This window comes from Rhinichthys klamathensis, unplaced genomic scaffold (genome assembly GCF_029890125.1).
Source record: "Rhinichthys klamathensis goyatoka isolate OS25496 unplaced genomic scaffold, OSU_Roscu_1.1 h1tg000123l_1, whole genome shotgun sequence".
Classification (NCBI taxonomy): domain Eukaryota; kingdom Metazoa; phylum Chordata; class Actinopteri; order Cypriniformes; family Leuciscidae; genus Rhinichthys; species Rhinichthys klamathensis.
In genome coordinates this window covers 7,927,520-7,945,065 of record NW_026606660.1, presented here as the reverse complement: position 1 = coordinate 7,945,065, position 17,546 = coordinate 7,927,520, and the positions used below count along the sequence as shown (strand labels likewise).

Sequence of the window (17,546 nt, the reverse complement as noted above, 5' to 3'; positions counted from 1 at the left end):
ACAATATTGGCTTTTAATGACACTTCAGGCTCTATTAAATAATCAAAATATGAGGAGTATGTTATTGGGAAGAAGAATACACTAAACTTAAGGTTAAGGTATTAAAATGACAAAATTATTTGACAAGAAAGGCTAACAGCATAAATATGGGTTTTATTGAATTATGCAAAAAAGGCATAGAAAAACAAAAAGCTCACAGTGGGGGGAAGCATTGACTACAATATAGTTGGCTGGCCAGCATCACACGCATCACACACATCACCAGCGTCGGCCAATAGTGAGCCTACGTTCTGACGCACAACACAGAAGCGCTGCGCTGTTACACTACATGAACTTACTCAGAGGCCCACACAGAAGAAAATGAATAGTTGAATAAAGACTATTTTAACAATGTTTTTACTAACTTTCTGGGCCGGCAAGTTTCAATTACAATAGAAGCCTATGGAGGAGTGAGACAGCTCTCAGATTTAATCAAACATATCTTAATTTGTGTTCCGAAGATGAACGAAAGTGTTACGGGGTTGGAACAACATGAGGGTGAGTATTTACTGACAGAATTTTTTTGGGTGAACTAACCCTTTAAGTTCTTCCCAAAGTTGAGCTTCATTAAAAGACCTGCATGACTTATCACAATTCAGCTTTGTAATTTCCTAATAGGTTTTCAATGGCTTCAAGGCCAGGAGACTGAAGACTTCAAAATGCTGAGCATGGACACTTTCATTGCGTGCAGCTTTGTTTGAGATCGTTATAAAGTTGGAAAATACACATTTGATCTCCAATATTTGGTTAGATTACAATTAGATTTTAATATAGCTAATACCTCCCACATAGTGATTTATTGAATTATAGGCTGGGAATAATGAGAGCAAGATTGGTAAAACCATTTGGCCATAAATGACGTCCACTCAATTCGGTGTTTCATTGCCTCATAACAATGATACAATTTGAATGTGGAGTGTATACATTAGTTTTACACTCCAGGCACAACTTTACAACATGAATAGAAAATATTTAAAGCAGCAGACAATTTTCCTAGGACATCACTTTGTAAACAGTTACGAAAAATCATAACACAGACTTTGAACAGATTTGAAATTTATTGAAGACTTTTAAAAGCCAAGCCATCCCAAATGTTCACAATACTGTATCTGGATAATCACCTGTTGCATTGACATTAGCTAAATTATTGCACTTTTGTTTAAATTGAAAACCTGCATTTTTTTTTTATTTAAATAAAAATCATAAACTTATTTATGCACCAGAAACAGAAAAGCCTGTGAGTGTACTTTCCAATAAAAAGTGTGTAAAACAAAACCACATGTTCACATTTTGTACATATCACCCATCAGCAATAAATATCAGCTCTACAAACAACTGTACAGTTTGTTTATTCTCATAATGATTTCTTTTGATTAAAGAAAAAAAGAAATCATCTAGTTAGAGTCTGTCAACTCTTGTAGGAAGTCCAGCATAATTTGAGCATAAGAAAGGCACTGCTGGTGAGGGTTATAGTTCACATTTTTATACCAGGTCACTTTCCAAAACTACCTGAAACCTTTTTTATATCACTGTGTAAAAGCCTGATTTGTTTTACTCCAAACTGCCGCATGCTTTGCATTAATGAGGTCAGGAAGCTAAAGAGTTCTTGCTCAAACCAGTTGGATTTGATTTTCAAGATGACGATCTTGCTTCATCGCTTCCTGTGGGAGGGTTTAGCTGATCCAGCAGCTCCAGGAAAAGGGAAACCCGCTGGGTGAGCGGGACGGACTTTTCAGCCCGTAGAAGGCAAGAATAGACGTTCTTGTAGATCTTCACCTGCTCCTCTTCTTTACCACTGCATATGAAAACACAAAACCATCACACACAGAATTAAACACTACAAATGCTATTTATTTCTGTATGATCTGTTGCAGTGATTTTAGCATTGACAAAAAAAAAAATTTGTAAAAAAAAATAATTAAAACAAATAATAATAATTTACATTACTTGGAATAAATTAAATGATCAGAAATTAAATATTTAAAAATGTTAAACTTATTTTATTCCAGTTAGTTCCAAAGGGAAAAGTTTTCATTCAAAGTTAAAGTACTAAAATGACTAAAACTGAAAAAAATAAAAAAAATAAAAAAAATTAAACAGACATAAAAAAACTAATAAAAACGACTAAACACAAAAAAATACTAAAATTAAAATGAGTAATGTTAAAATAAAAACTAATTCAAAATATTAACAGATACTAAGATTTATTTATTTTTATTTAGACAGGAAAAAATTAAAGACAATCGGGCCTGACTCAGTATAAAACTGATTTTCAGCAGGTTCCTGTTCTGCAGAACATAAATACCTCATACACAACAGAACTAAGATAGTAATGATATAGTAATGATACAGATAGTAATGATAATAAAACAACACTGATCTGTAGCATAAATTGAGATGGAATATGGTATATTGCTGGAGTATGTATATTTTTGTATCCCTCACCTGAGTTTACGTTTGCTTGCAGTGCTGAGTTTAATCAGTTGCAGCAACAGGAAGGAGAAACTGGGCTCGAAGACGCCAATTAACTTCACAACCTCTTCTGTGTTCAGCTCAGAGGAAGAGCTATCTGAACCCTCATGGAGTTCTACAGGTTTGTCAGAGTCTTCTGCCGTCAATATCTGTCAACATACGTCACAAGAGAACAATGATTATTTATAATCAAAATTATAATTATTATACAAATGAAAATCTTAAAATAATCCAAAGGGAATTACAAATAATAATAATAATAATAGTAAATATAATAATCATTAATTAATAATAATAAAAAACAATCTTAATATAATGCACTTTCATCTAAGGGACTTACAAATGAAAAAGTATTATTGTTATTATAGTAATGATTATAAATATGAACAATCTTCAAGTAATAATCTAACACTTATCTAATGAACTTACAAAGAAATTATTATTATTAATATATATATATATATATATATATATATGTCAAGCGATAAATGTGTAAATAACATGATGTGTCGATTAATTAATCGAATTAATTACAAATTAATCACACATCAATTTTGGCTAAGAAATTACTCCCCAAAACTCATTATTGGTGTTAGAGGATAAAGGCATTGATTAGACATTAGAAAAAGTAGCTTTAGAAAGAAAGATTTTGATTCAACATAGATTTTATTACACATAAACTAAACCATAATAGTAATTAACCATCTTAATATCAGAAACTTTTATCCATGTATTTAAAAATGAGTAATAATAATAATAACAATAATTTGTGTGTATGTTTGTGTATATACTTTTTCCTGTTGCTCCAGCAGCTCTTTATGAATGAGTTTGAATGCGTGACGCGTTTCACTCATGATCTCCAGAGCTCCCGTCAAAGTTTTCAGCTTCACGGCACTGCTGTTCTGACCTGGAACACACAAGAGAACATCCAGTCTGAGGTCCAACCTCTCATGGCTGATATTTCCTGCAGTGTGCGTTTCTTACCCGCCATGGTGAACTCAGCGAAGGCCACTCTCTCCAGAAGTGTGCGGAGCAGCTCACACGGAGCGTCACTCAGACTTACAAAGAGCCGCACAGCCTTACTGTAATGCTGCTCTGCCAGAGCTTTGTGCTGTTTACGAACGCTTTCGTCTCCGACCTGAGGGACAGAGAGAGAAATGGGAGGAACGGTCCATGTGGGAACATGTGTGCTGAAGGCCCGTGTTTGAGGATGATGTACCTGGTTGCGGTAGCAGCTGTGGTACATTGAAGCCAGTCTATGGTGGATGGTGGCAGCTCTGTACTGGTAGAGCGGCTGGCGAGCGGACTCCGTGTGCAGGTCGCAGTACCTCAGAGACTTCATCATGGTCTCTGTGACTTCCCTCTCGATCTGAAACGCATTAGGCTCACGTCAAGTGGATTTCATCATGTCAGCAGTGTGTACAGACTAAATAAAGTGTGTGTGTTCTACCTGTTCCTGTGCTTTACGGGATAGCGGAGCGTAGTCCTGGAGGAGTGTGGCCAACGTGAAATACGTAGTAGAGAGTTCCCAGTTCACCGAGTCCCAGACGGCTGAGTGACTCTCCCTGCAGCCCAGAGACTTCAGCGCCCTCTGATAATAATCTATCGCCTATTGAGGGAGACAGAGAGAAAAATGTTTTTTAAAATGTTCTTTGTCTTATTATGATTATGATTTTATTACATTTACATTAATTCATTTAGGAGACATTTTTAGGTACTTAAAATTATTTGCATTATTATTAATGATAATAGTAAAATTTACAACATAATTATTATTATTTATATAATTATTCTTAATATAAGACATTTTTATCCAAGTGATGTACAAATGAGAAACTATTATAATAATTATTATTAACAATCTTAATATAAGACACTTATTCACTTTTTTTCCATCTACAAGATAAATTATTAATAATTTTCATTTGTAGGCGGATGAAAGTAGATACGTGTCTTATAATTATTGCATTAAGATTACAATTTTATTTATCACAATTATTGTATTAAGATTAATATGTATTATTAGTATTACTATTGTAATATTTGATTAACAATCTTAATATAATAATCTTAACATAATACATTTATTCAAGGGATATACAAACAAGAAGTTTTTATTATTATTAATAATAATAAAATAAAAATGAATGATCTTAATATAATATAAGACACTTGTATCCACTTTTTATCCATCTACAAGATAAATTATTTTTAATAATATGTATAAAAAGTAGATGAAAGTTTTATGTAAAGAAGTAAAAAGTATTATGATTATTATATTAAGATTGTAAACATTTTACAGTATTTTTATTATTATAATATTTTAATAAATATCTTAATATATTAATCTTATTATAAGACACTTGTATCCACTTGTTATTCATGTACAAAATCAATTATTATTGATAATAATCTTAATATAATAACAATTATTATAATATATTTGATTATATATATATATATATATTATTTATTTATTTTTACAATAGGCAAATCATATCATGCATTGCAGAAGCCGTCTCATGCTGTTTTTAAGCCAACACCTGAATTGTTCAAGGCTGTATGCGCGTCTAACCTTGTTGTAGTAGAGAGCCTCTTCAGGTGAGAACTCCCCGCGGCTTTGCTCTGATGTCACGACGCAGTGAGCCTGAGCACAGATCCGCATGAGTCGGCCGATGTTACACAGCAGCAGGGCTGTGTTTATGGAGTCTGAAATCATTTTAAAATCCTGCATGCCCTTCTCAAAACATGAAAAACTCTTCTTCCACAGCTCCTGCTCGGCCACGCACACACTCCTGCGCACTGGAGGAAGAAAAAGCTCTACTTCACACACAACTCTGGGTCAAAGGTTTGTTATTTAAATCTAATAGCAAACAAAGAAGCATTCACCTCCTTCTTTCTCTGCCTGCATGGCCGCGGCCTGGTTCATGTAGAAGACGCCTATCTCGTTGCGGATGTTACCAAGCCGTTTCAGAACCTGACCCAGCTGCTCCTGTCCCAGGTCCTTCAGAACTCCTGAGGTCAAAAGGTCATGGGCGGCCTCATAACACTTGCTGCTGACGACCAGCTGGTACTCTGGGTCTGGGGCCAGGTCAGTGGCCATGCTAAAGGCTGAGAGAGGAAAGAGAAATTTCAGGTCAGTCAATGTCAATATTCAAATATTATAGACAATAACACCGACTCTTCCAGGAGTTTCAGTATCCCATCCACCCCCTGGGCACAGTGAAATCTCATTGTTCCATTAATAACAGCAGCTGTAATTATAATTCACAGGATATTATGATCTTTTCAGTGCAGAGAGTGTGTGATCTAGCGTTCAGACCTTGACAGGAGCTCTCGCGGTGCAGGCAGTGGAGGATCTCCTGGTCTTCTTTAGTCTGGTAGCTGTACTCCTCCAGATACGCAGCTCTGTTTGAGGCATTCTGGGCCAACATGAGCTGAACATCTCCACATAGAGACAGACACTGACAGTGGAACAGAAGCACCTGGGGGTGGAGACAACCACTGATGGAGCAGTACGCGTCTACAGAGAGAGAAAGCACATAGATCAGGTTTGAACGGCTCTAAATAAGCTGTTTCATTACACGCTTTAAACTATATTTTTTTAATTTAAAGGTTAAAGAGAACATATGCACATGCATAGCCTATACAATACCATTCAAAAGTTTGGGTAATATTGTTAAATATTATTACATTTTAAAATAAAAGTTTTCTAATTGAATATATTTCAAAATGTAATTTATTCCTGTGATGCAAAGCTGAATTTTCAGCATCATATCTCTAGTCTTCAGTGTCACATGATCCTTCAGAAATCATTTTAATATGCTGATTTATTATCAATGTTGGAAACAGTTGTGCTGCTTAAATATTTTTGTGGAAACCGTGATACAGTTTTCTCAGGATTCTTTGATGAATAGAAAGTTAAAAAGAACAGCATTTATTTGAAATAGAAATCTTTTGTAACATCATAAATGTCTTTACTGTTACTTTGGATCATAAATGCAGAATAAAAGTATTAATTTCTTTAAAAAAAAAAAAACTTTTGATTGGTAGTGTATGTCCTGAAGTTTCTGACAGTATTGAAAGCGGCATGTTCTAACCGTGGCACTGCAGAGCCAGTTTGATGTAGCGCAGTGCCCGGCCGTGCTTCAGCAGGTTGCTTGCTGCATCTGACAGGACGTAGTACGCTCTAGATGCTTTCAGGAATAGCTGCAGTTTTATTCGATGCTGCCATGTGCCCGGTAACATCCCGGAGCGTGTCGGCATCTTCAGTTCCTTGTTAAACGGACCGACTGTGTAACCAAGATGACGAGTAATTCCGTAAGTGCTGCTCAAATAGTGAAAAATATTTGAGTTTCTGAGTTGATGAAGGGATGGGGATTACTGACCTCTGTCCAGCAGTAGAGCAATCTCTTTCTCCACGTCTCCAGCTCCATTCTGACTTCTCTCCTCATATTTTAGAGGGATGGGTGTGCTGGGGTCGGCCGCAGGAAGGTCACTCTCTTTCTTTATGCTGTTGTCCACTGCTTTTAATCCCTACACACAGAAATGTAAAGTTTTACTTGGACGGACGGACGGACGGACAGATAGACGGATAGATAGATAGATAGATAGAACTACAGACAGACACAGAAAGACGGAACAATAAATAGAACGATAGACAGACAATTATATGGATCAAATGATGTACAGAATGGTAGAAAGAATGGTAGACAGATAGATAGCAGGACAGACAGACAGACACATACATACATACAAACAATGGTAGACAGCAAAGCAGATAGAAAGATAGATCGATGGACAGAATGATCAACAGAACAATAGATAGAAAGATAGACAGATTGATAGACGACAAATAGATAGATCAAATGAAGGACAGAATGATAGATTGAATGGTAGACCGAGATAGCACAACAGACACAGACAGACAGATACATACATACAATGGTAGACAGCAAAGCAGATAGATAGATAGATAGATAGATAGATAGATAGATAGATAGATAGATAGATAGATAGATAGATAGATAGATAGATAGATAGATAGATAGATAGATAGATAGAGATATCCATACAGAAAGTACTTGACAATGGTAGTGAACAAAGTTCCATTCACTGTCCATAGAACTGAAAAAATGAAAACAAATATGAATCTAGCGTTCTCACTTTCAGAACGTAGCTGAGAACCAGTCGGCACTTCTCCTCCTTGTCTTGTGACACAGGAAATGCACAGTTGGGCTGAAAAAGGGAAGAGGAGTGTGGAGTCAGAACATTGTTAACATAATGCTGATGCAAATTCATTAAGCAAATTTGTGCAAGGTGTACAATGACCCTAAATGAACTGTTCTAACTTCTATTCTTCAGACAGCTTATATTCCATAATATCTAACTACAAAAGAGATCTCCTACTCTGATCTGATGTGTGCTCTTATATTTCTCTGGAACCGACAGCTCCCAGACAGACTTGATGACGGCCACAGCTTTAGAGTCGTCCTGTGGCTCAGAGGAGGTCCTGTAGGAGCAGCTCTCGTCTTCATCATCATCATCATCCTCCTCCTCTTCATCACTGTAGCTGTCTTCAGATCCCCCGCCCCTCAGTGACTCCCCGTTCCCCTCGTCTTCACTCACATCGTCCAGCTGAAACAGCTCCGCCAGCATGTAGTGAGCAGACGCGATGATCTACACCAGCAAACAGAAGGAAACGCTCAGAAATCATGCACGACGACACAGGAAATATAATGAAGCTTCATACCTGTGGATGTCTCTCCTCATCCAGCAGTTTAGCACAGTTGAGCAACAGAGTTCTGATGGTCCCATAGTTCTTCCTGTTTTGGCTCTTCTTAAGCATCATGTTGCTGGCCACTCTGTTGAAAAAAACCCCACCAGATTCCTCTCTGATACTGACTGGGAAAATTAGGCAATGGAAACGGAATATGAGAAAGGTAGATATGAAGGTAAATCATACTTGTATAGAAGCACCGCTACAGGAAGCGTGAAGGGATTCTGGCATTTCTCTTCTGCCGCCTCCTCACACAGAGTAGTAAGGTCATACAGCTTCACGATGTCACTTCCGCTAGCTGGATGGAGAAACAGACAGTTTAATATATTGTTTATAAATCGTTAACCTTATATATATGTGTATATATGTGTGTGTGTGTGTGTGTGTGTGTGTGTGTGTGTGTGTGTGTGTGTGTGTGTGTGTGTGTGTGTGTGTGTGTGTGTGTGTGTGTAAAATCAAGAGCATAAGCCACCCACCCTTAAAGAGCCAGTATGTGTGTCCTTCTTTGGTACAGTTGGATTTCAGGAATGACAGGATATTCTGTGCAATGTCTTTCACAACCCGCGTTGAGAACGTAGAATTTTCCAAATCTGGGATGTCCTCTGTCTTTATCATTTCATATTTCTATAAACGAGAGTTGAACCATTAGAAAAATGAACATTATTGTACATCAATATGTGCAAAACTAACAGATGGATTTAATAATCACCAAATCATCTTACCTGCACAATGCCATTGACGTGAAAGCACATGACCAGCTCCGGTACATTACACATCAAATTATCCAGCCAGTAATCAATTCCTGTGAGAACGTTGATTGGTTTGTTGTTGTCCCTGTTAAGACAAAGCGAAATCAGGATAGTTAAACATAGGGATAGTATATATAGTGTACACTACCGTTCAAAAGTTTGGGGTCGGTAAGATTTTTTTTAAATGTTTTTGAAAGAAGTCTCTTATTCTCACCAAGACTGCATTTATTTGTTTAAAAAATATAGTAATAAATACAGTTTAAAATAACTGTTTTCTTTTTCAAAATGTAATTTATCTCTGTGATGCAAAGCTGAATTTTCAGCATCATTACTCCAGTCTTCAGTGTCACATGATCCTTCAGAAATCATTCTAATATGATGATTTGATACTCAAGAAACATTAATTATTATTATCATCAATGTTGAAAACAGTTGTGCTGCTTAATAATATGTGTAAACTATGATACCTTTTTTTCCAGGATTCATTGATGCATAGAAGGTTTTCATATTTTTTGTCATTTTTAATCAATTTAATGCATTCTTGTTGAATAAAAGTATTAAAGAAACTCAAGAAAATCTTACTGACCCCAAACTTGTGAAAGGTAGTGTATATAGAGGGTTTAGCAAAATGTAATTCATTTGTAAATAATTCATAACCAGATAAATATATCCTAAAAATAAATGAGATGACACAAAAAACATATCTAGGACACTAACCTGAGCCGTAAACTGACTGCTGGGTAGCGACCACCTCCAAATATGGGCATATTTGATCCCACAAGCATGTGGATGTCCTCAAATGTCCATAAAATATTCCGGACAAAGTCATTCTTCAAACCCTGAGAGAGTCAGAGAGATAAAGAAAAATGCCAGTTCAAAATACAAATAGATATATATTGTGCTGTACAATGTAATTGTGATGTACTTTTATCAATTGAGTAAAAAAAACAATATATAAAGTAAATGTATTAAGTAAAAGAGAAATTAAATGTTTACACAAAAAGTAAATATCTTGGGATTAATGAACCTGTGAAGTGTGATATAAATAGGAAGAGTAGATTTTTTTCAACAGTGTCATAAAGGCACAACTTGTGGGTCCACGATTTGACTTTGGATGTTAGGGAATGTTGGGTAAATACCATTACCTGGCTGTTTTCTCCTTCATTGAATAGCGTGGGTAGATTCTGTTCTTTAGGAACTGAAGACACATGACCTAAAGTATATGTATCCACCTGCTCCTGAAAGACACGAGTGGACAGGACGATTCAGCCTCAAACACACTGATAACACATGACATGAGAAGTAGAGGAAAGGCTGCCCGAACCTCCTTGGGTATCGCAGACTCCTCTGAATCGGTAGTGGAACTGTTGAAGGTGGCGGGCCAAGACGGCCCATCAGCCGCCGTCCCACAACCCTCCTCTGCCGCCTGATCTGTATCTGATGGCACAGGCACCGCAGTCCCATCACTGTTAATACTGAAACACAGGAGAGTACTGTGGGTGTAAGTCATGGATATCAGTGCTTTCATGAGATGATAACCGTGTAAAGTCAGTTCTCACCTGTAATAGAGAAACTTTGAGAGGATGGCTTTCTCATTCCAGTGCTCTTTACTTTTTTTCTTTCTCTGCCACTTTTGGTCAATGAGACGCTGGTAAAACTCCTTCAGCCACGTCCAGTCACCAGTCTACAGGACGGTTGCAATGTTGGGTTTATTTTATAGAAGTCATCTTAGGATGGCATTAACACTCTTGTCATGAACAGGATAACTAAATGTTTTACTACTATATAATTCAGTATTTAGATTTAGGGTTTGGGGAATTGCCACCAGGTGATGCGTTTAAAGGCTCCTGAACAAAAAACTAGTACAGTAGAGAGAAATAAGGTGACTATTTCCGGTTACCTGTGATGACCTCATAAAGAGTTCCTGAATGTCCAGTTCATCTAGGAGTAAAGTGCTGCCCACTCTGTGAACAGCCATACTGACATGAGACTTACTGTAGGGGATCTTCAGCAACTTCTTGATGTTCTGTAAAAAAAAAAAAAAAAAAAAGTTAAACTAATACATGTATCAATAAATCAATACATTTATTTGATCAAAAATATAGTAAAAGCGAAAAAAGTGCAATATTTCTACAATTTAAAATAACTGTTTTCTATTTTAATATATTTTAAAATGTAATTTATTCCTGTGATGCAAAGCTGAATTTTCAGCATCATTACTCCAGTCTTCAGTGTCACATGATCCTTCAGAAATCATTCTAATGTGCTGATTTTCTGCTCAATAAACTGATTATAATAATATTTTTTAGATATAATCAATGTTGAAAACATCTGTGCTGCTTAATGTTTTTGTGGAAACCGTGATTTAAAAAATGCAGGATTCTTTGATGAACAGAAAATCTTTTGTAACATTATAAAAGTCTTTACTGTCACTATTGATCATTTTAATGCATCCTTGCTGAACAAAGTATTAATTATTTCTTTCATTAAAAAAATAGTACAACATGACCACAAATTATTAAATTGAGGGAACAAATTATTTCACTGTGTGAGAGAAAAAAACGAGAGAATGAATTCTTAATTCATGACCACTATATGTACGTATATGTATATGTACGCATGTCAAGTGTACAATTACATTCTTAACATCATTAAACAAGAATATGTAAATGCCATGATCGACAAATCAGAATCAAGTGTTCTAGAAAGCCATTTAATAATTTATTGTTTCATATAAGAAAAAGAAAAAAAGAGTTTGCATTCACAACAAAACAGACTCACCTCTGAATCAGATACAACATCAACATCATCACCTATACAGTCGATGAAGTCGTACGCCATCCCAAAACTACAATTAACAAAGAAAACACAAAAAGGCATGGAAAGATCAGCTTCACTAACATTTCAATATGCAAACTCGCATTAAATATAAGGTCCTATTTTATATTAAGGCCCGGTTTCACAGACAGGGCTTAGATTGAGCCAGGATTAATTAGGACATTTAAGTTGCTTTTATAAAACGGCCTTAGAAATAAACATGGTGTAAATCTTGAGACAAAACAATGGCACTAACATATTTTAAGATATCTCAGAACAAGTTGCTTTCAGTTAAAACAGCTTAAACATGCATTTTAGTCTGGGACTAGCTTAAACCTTGTCTGTGAAACCAGGGGTAAGTGTCTTTACTATGTACTATGATTTAAAATAATAATTTGATACAATGCACTTACCAGATTGTCTTTTACATTGTACAATACCTGCATATTATTGCATCTGTAATTAATTTCCATAATGAAATCTATAATTACACTACTGACCCTTCCCTTACCCCTTAATTAACCCTTAAACCTATCCAAACCTTACCTGTATCTCACCTCACCTTTTTTTTTTATGTAAGTGTAAGTGCATAGTAGTTAAAGACACCTAATATGAAGTGTGACCAAATAACATGTTGCAGTCATACCTGGAGAAGGGTTTGCTTTTCCTGCTGGTCCCGAGTACGGTGGTCCCCGCAGGGCCCAGGTGAGCGTTCTCTCTCAGCCAGTTTGCTGGTGGGAGCTTGAGGTCGGTCTTCTCCTGCAGTAATGCATAGGAGGTGGGGGGTGGAGCGGCCGAGTACTTCACTACCGCACGACTCTTCACTTCATTGTTGCCCAGACAAATAACCGCCTCCTAGAGAACAAATGACAAATATTTCAAACACAACAATTAGGTTGCAAGTCACCATTCACCTCAATAGGACTAGACTGATTATGTTACAAACCAGCCACATTTCCATAATAAACAATATGCAACCTAAACACACACACACGTGATCAGTGCAACTGGACAGTGTGAAATTCAGCAGTCTGTCATCTTACTGTGATGACAGAGTGTTAGATTATGATGTTACAGTAAGTCTGGACCTGTTTGTTGTCTTCAGTGGCAGTGCTGCTGTGATCCTCCTCATGTCCGGGATCTGAGTCTGCCTTCTTATCCTGAGAGCTCATATTCACCACACTCATCCATCCAGAAACGACGGTTTACACGAAAGCAACGTCCAAAATACAACAATCACCGATTCTTTTCCTTATAGACTGTAAGTGATCATAAATCTGCTTTACTAAGTGCACACATCACATCTACTACAGCACCACACAGCAGACCATGTTGCTTTTTTCATCAAGTCTCTCGCTGTTTTAGCTTAAATATCGATAACACAAACATACAGAAGTCCGTCAGATTAATCGATAACTCTCAGATCACAAAAAAAAATGAAAACAAATGATGTTTTCAAGGTAAAATCTATGTCTATCATCACCTGGCAGCTTCTCAGAGATCACAAGTTACTGTACCTCTCACCCGGAAGTAGACGTGACGTCAGCGAAGCCTCTTTCTAGAAAAGAGTGGAAAGATGTAGAAATGCTCTACAAGAGTGTTTTTGACAATAACACTACATATGCCTTTAAACACAGTAATATAAATATGTTATATTTAGAATATACGGTATATATATATGTAATAAATATTCGCAGTACATATCGATTTATTTGTATTACTTTTTACATAAACAACACATTTTACGTAAACTTACATATTATTAAAATAACTACGTTAAATTTTTTGTTATGTATTCGCCCATAATAAATTATTATTTTAATCCCCGATATTATTATCGAAAGTATTGCATTTTGTATAGTGGGGCAATTAATCAAATATATTATTTTTACGTTACTTATTTTATTACAATGCTATTTTAATCCTCGATATTTCCACATATGCATATATTTGTTGTGGTTTTGATCATGAATAGCGTGTGTGTTCTGTTGCCATGGTTTCAAAATCAGTGCGCTCTCACCTGAGTTCACCTACTGAGTTCGTCTGTCACTGTGGGAATATGTAACTTTTAGTTGAGTGTTTATTTTAAATACTTGCAGTGACAATGGATAAAGGAGGCAAGAGATATTTTAATAAGAACCAGAGCGGAAACTGGGTATGATAATAATAACCACACTTGACTTTACCTCTTTACTATAAATGCGTTTGAGCTAATTTTTTTACATCGGCGACACCGAGATATTTCTTTCTTTCTTTCTTTCTTTCTTTCTTTCTTTCTTTCTTTCTTTCTTTCTTTCTTTCTTTCTTTCTTTCTTTCTTTCTTTCTTTCTTTCTTTCTTTCTTTCTTTCTTTCTTTCTTTCTTTCTTTCTTCAGTCAGTCAGTCAGTTATTCATTTGTCGGTTTTGCTGTTTTCCAGTTCGTTCACGCTGGTTTGTCTCGGACTGGATGTGGACAGTCACGTGATCTGTGTACGAGCACAGGTTCAATGTTGACACATGGAGTTCCTCAACCCCTGACTCAAACACAGGATCGATATCCCAAATTATTCATCAATCCTGAAAAGGTCAGTCATTGCTATTAAAATAGAGTGATGTTTTACACTACAATGACCATCTACAAACTTACTTGCAGATAGCAAATTCTGGAGGAAATGGATTTTTACCTCTACTGTACTCAGTGCCGTGTAATCTGGATTATGTAATCAGATTTCAAAAATATTTGTACTTGTACTTAGATTTTATTACATTTTAAAGTAGCCTACTCGTAATTACTTTTTTATTACATGGTTATTACATGGTATTCTCACAAGGGCATAATTTATTTATTCTAGTCCAGTTCTTTTTTTATCTTATAAATTTTCCTTTTTTTAAGAAGCCTATTTTCCAGGTTTTTGGAATCAAATCAGATCAGCCACTTAAAACTCAGACCCACAGCATTTGATCTCTGGAATTACACAAATCATTTCACATTTACGTAACAAGTGTTTTCTCAACATTGCATATAATCCGCTCCTCCTGCCAAACACATGAATTAGCCTATTATTTGAATTATCACTCAGTGATTCATTTAATGTATTACTTTCTTTTGGAAGGCTCTTGTCATTCAAACACATCAAAATGTACAAATTCACATCATTTCATATTTAGGCCTACATGCAATGCAGGGATTCCCCAACTTTTTTGTCAGCTGAACATCTTTGACCTAATATACTTGAAGCAAGTCATTAGTTTTTATGTTAATAAGTTAGGTCGATTATAAAATTAATTCAATAATAATAATAATAATAATACATAAAATTAGGTCCATGGTTCTCTGATGTCAGTTAATGGTCACATGACATGCAGGTAAACAAATGTTTTTAAGGTTATCTATTTATTTTAATTTGAAATTTTTATGATTTTATTACTTAATAGCTTTTCTCTAAAATCACAAACCCCCTGCAGTTCCTTCTCCTTCACGAACCTCAGTGTAATATTTAATGCACTTCATGTTGTTATGTTGTTGATAAAAAATAATGGAATATACTTTCTTTCTCTTTGTATTTGTATATCAATATTGTACATTATCCTTTACTCAAATCAATGTGGTAAATGAGTTAGGTCTAAAGTAATCTAAAAAGTAGTCAGATTATGTCACCTTAGTGTAACCAGTAACCGACTACAATTAGTATCATGCTGATCAATCCAGTCTTTCTGTTGCAGAAAACAATGGGTAGAGAATATCCATTGTCAGCGCATGATAACCGCACAGCACTGCAAAACACTATACATGTGTATGATCGGGTGAGTTCATCATTACAATAAACAGTGATTCTATCCGTTATATTTCATGTCTTTATACTCATTTCACTTTGCATGTTTTTATGTTGTGTGAAGGGTTTAGGCCGTAAGAAATGTCTTGAAGAGCATCGCCAGCATAACACTCATTACTGCCTGTGCCATCATTATGACACCTTGAGTACGGTTAGTGCAGCGCAGTGGGAGAACTCAGCTTATCGGACCGACTTCCTGCCCAAACAGGAAACAGAGGGCAGAAAGGACCCAATCAGAAGGCGCTTTCCCAGAGATCACTCGGCGAGGTCTCAGATGAACGCTACGGCTCAGGCCGGGGAGAGTTTCATGTGGTTTGGAAGGGACGACTCTAACCAGTACACTCCTCTAAGTGTACTTGCAGCCACCAACCTCTCCTTAACTCCCTAAATAAGACAATCAGAGAAGATCTGACTGTTTATGACACTAAACATGATGCTCTGGGGGAATTTCTGAGAGGCTGCTCACTGCAGAGCCATGGGTGGAGCGTGAAGTCCAGCTCCCCCTCTCTAGATGTAATTTAGGAGCTAGATGGCCAACCACACCACAACCTTACCCATAACTCTTTCCCTCCACCCATTAGATCCACAGAGGTGGAGCTGGACGTCTTTGTCTCTGCAGTGAGCAGCACCATTTTCTGCAAGTGTCATTCTCTGATTTTACCAGCAGAGGTCAGTCTCTCATTTTTCGTCTTTCTGTCTGTCTGTGCCGCTCAACTGGCATCACTCAACTTTATATTTACAGTGTTACAAATTTTGACATGTTTCATTCTGTAAAGAAGAGTATCAGTGTTAAATTCAGCATACCGTATAATAAGAAAAAATAAACATTTTCAACCCAGTCTTATAAAACAGAATTTTATTTTATTTTTTATACAATATTGCAGTATTTATTACAGTATTATAAATTCAAGTCGTAATCTTTGATCAAAATAACTCCCCTCCCGCTTTCAATGAAAATTATCAGAATTTTATCAGATCTGTTTTTTGCCGTAAAGCAATTCGTTACCTCGCGAGACCTGATATCACACGATACTTCCTAACACTGGTCGCCGGCCCAAAGTTGCAAGGGTGGTTTTGCGGCTCACAGGCACCAGGGGGGTGCGAGACGACCACCATTCAACACGAAATCAGTAATATAAACTAGGGCTGTCAAACGATTAAACGCATCCAAAATAAAAGTTTGTGTTTACATAATATATGTGTGTGTACTGTGTATAATTATTTTTAATATAAATACCCACACATGCATGTGTATTTAATAAATATTTGCATGTATATACTGTATATAGACTGAATGTAGCCTATATATAATGTATATTTTATATAAACATTTTATATATAAATAACATATTTTTCTTAAATATATACATGTGTGCATTTATATACAAAATAATTATACACAGTACACAGACACACATATATTATGTAAACACAAACTTTTATTTTGGATGCGATTAATCGTGATTAATCGTTTGACAGCCCTAATATAAACATTACAATGACTCCAAAGCTGTTCGGTTAAGGTAAAAAAGTTACTTAGTTCACCTTTAAATCCCCATGGACAAAATCAAGTCCCGCCCTACATTTTTTTCCTGTTTGAGAAGCCGTTTCACTCATATGTCACAATAGGGAAGAAAAGACTATCACAACTTCCATTTTATGCTGACTTTAACCTTTTCTTAGCCTATAAGAATTAATAATGGCTGCTATGTGAGATTACTGATGTCTCTTTTCGCTTATGACAGAAATGCTAAAGAGATCTCCTTTGTAATTTTTCTTTCTCATGGGAATATTTCAAATTAAACGGCCGTTTAAAGTGGCATCTTATTCACCTGATGTGGTTCAAAGTGAGAAACAGTGGTATTTGTGGGGATATAA

General features: G+C 36.0%; 2 protein-coding genes across 2 annotated transcripts; one reads left to right on the top strand and one right to left on the bottom strand.

Moving 5' to 3' along the window:
• Nucleotides 1–1,075: 1,075 nt before the first annotated feature.
• edrf1 (erythroid differentiation regulatory factor 1) lies at nt 1,076–13,335 on the bottom strand. The gene is made up of 25 exons (XM_056256062.1): nt 12,945–13,335; nt 12,503–12,711; nt 11,821–11,887; nt 10,940–11,065; nt 10,599–10,723; nt 10,364–10,514; nt 10,185–10,277; nt 9,757–9,878; nt 9,013–9,124; nt 8,767–8,914; nt 8,477–8,588; nt 8,264–8,375; nt 7,921–8,190; nt 7,678–7,749; nt 6,900–7,047; nt 6,612–6,803; nt 5,834–6,034; nt 5,401–5,622; nt 5,087–5,313; nt 3,962–4,120; nt 3,731–3,880; nt 3,496–3,649; nt 3,303–3,418; nt 2,485–2,660; nt 1,076–1,834 (listed from the first exon to the last, which is right to left on the bottom strand). The coding sequence occupies exons 1-25, from the start codon at nt 13,041–13,043 to the stop codon at nt 1,672–1,674; spliced, it is 3,726 nt and encodes a 1,241-aa protein (XP_056112037.1). The 5' UTR covers nt 13,044–13,335; the 3' UTR covers nt 1,076–1,671.
• Nucleotides 13,336–13,914: 579 nt separating this feature from the next.
• Nucleotides 13,915–16,296, top strand: tex36 (testis expressed 36). The gene is made up of 4 exons (XM_056256078.1): nt 13,915–14,011; nt 14,274–14,420; nt 15,559–15,639; nt 15,733–16,296. Exons 1-4 carry the CDS (start codon nt 13,961–13,963, stop codon nt 16,054–16,056), a joined length of 603 nt encoding a protein of 200 aa, XP_056112053.1. The 5' UTR covers nt 13,915–13,960; the 3' UTR covers nt 16,057–16,296.
• Nucleotides 16,297–17,546: the final 1,250 nt, after the last annotated feature.

Excerpts from the sequence above, each read along its gene's own strand:
- edrf1 (XM_056256062.1), bottom strand. The coding sequence starts at position 13,043 with ATGAGTGTGGTGAATATGAGCTCTCAGGATAAGAAGGCAGACTCAGAT. Across the intron at positions 8,376-8,476 it reads GTAGCGGTGCTTCTATACAA|AGTGGCCAGCAACATGATGC; the intron begins GTATGATTTACC and ends TTTTTTCAACAG. Across the intron at positions 7,048-7,677 it reads TTCTCAGCTACGTTCTGAAA|GGATTAAAAGCAGTGGACAA; the intron begins GTGAGAACGCTA and ends TTCTGTGTGTAG.
- tex36 (XM_056256078.1), top strand. The coding sequence starts at position 13,961 with ATGGATAAAGGAGGCAAGAGATATTTTAATAAGAACCAGAGCGGAAAC. Across the intron at positions 14,012-14,273 it reads AGAACCAGAGCGGAAACTGG|TTCGTTCACGCTGGTTTGTC; the intron begins GTATGATAATAA and ends GCTGTTTTCCAG. Across the intron at positions 15,640-15,732 it reads CTATACATGTGTATGATCGG|GGTTTAGGCCGTAAGAAATG; the intron begins GTGAGTTCATCA and ends TGTTGTGTGAAG.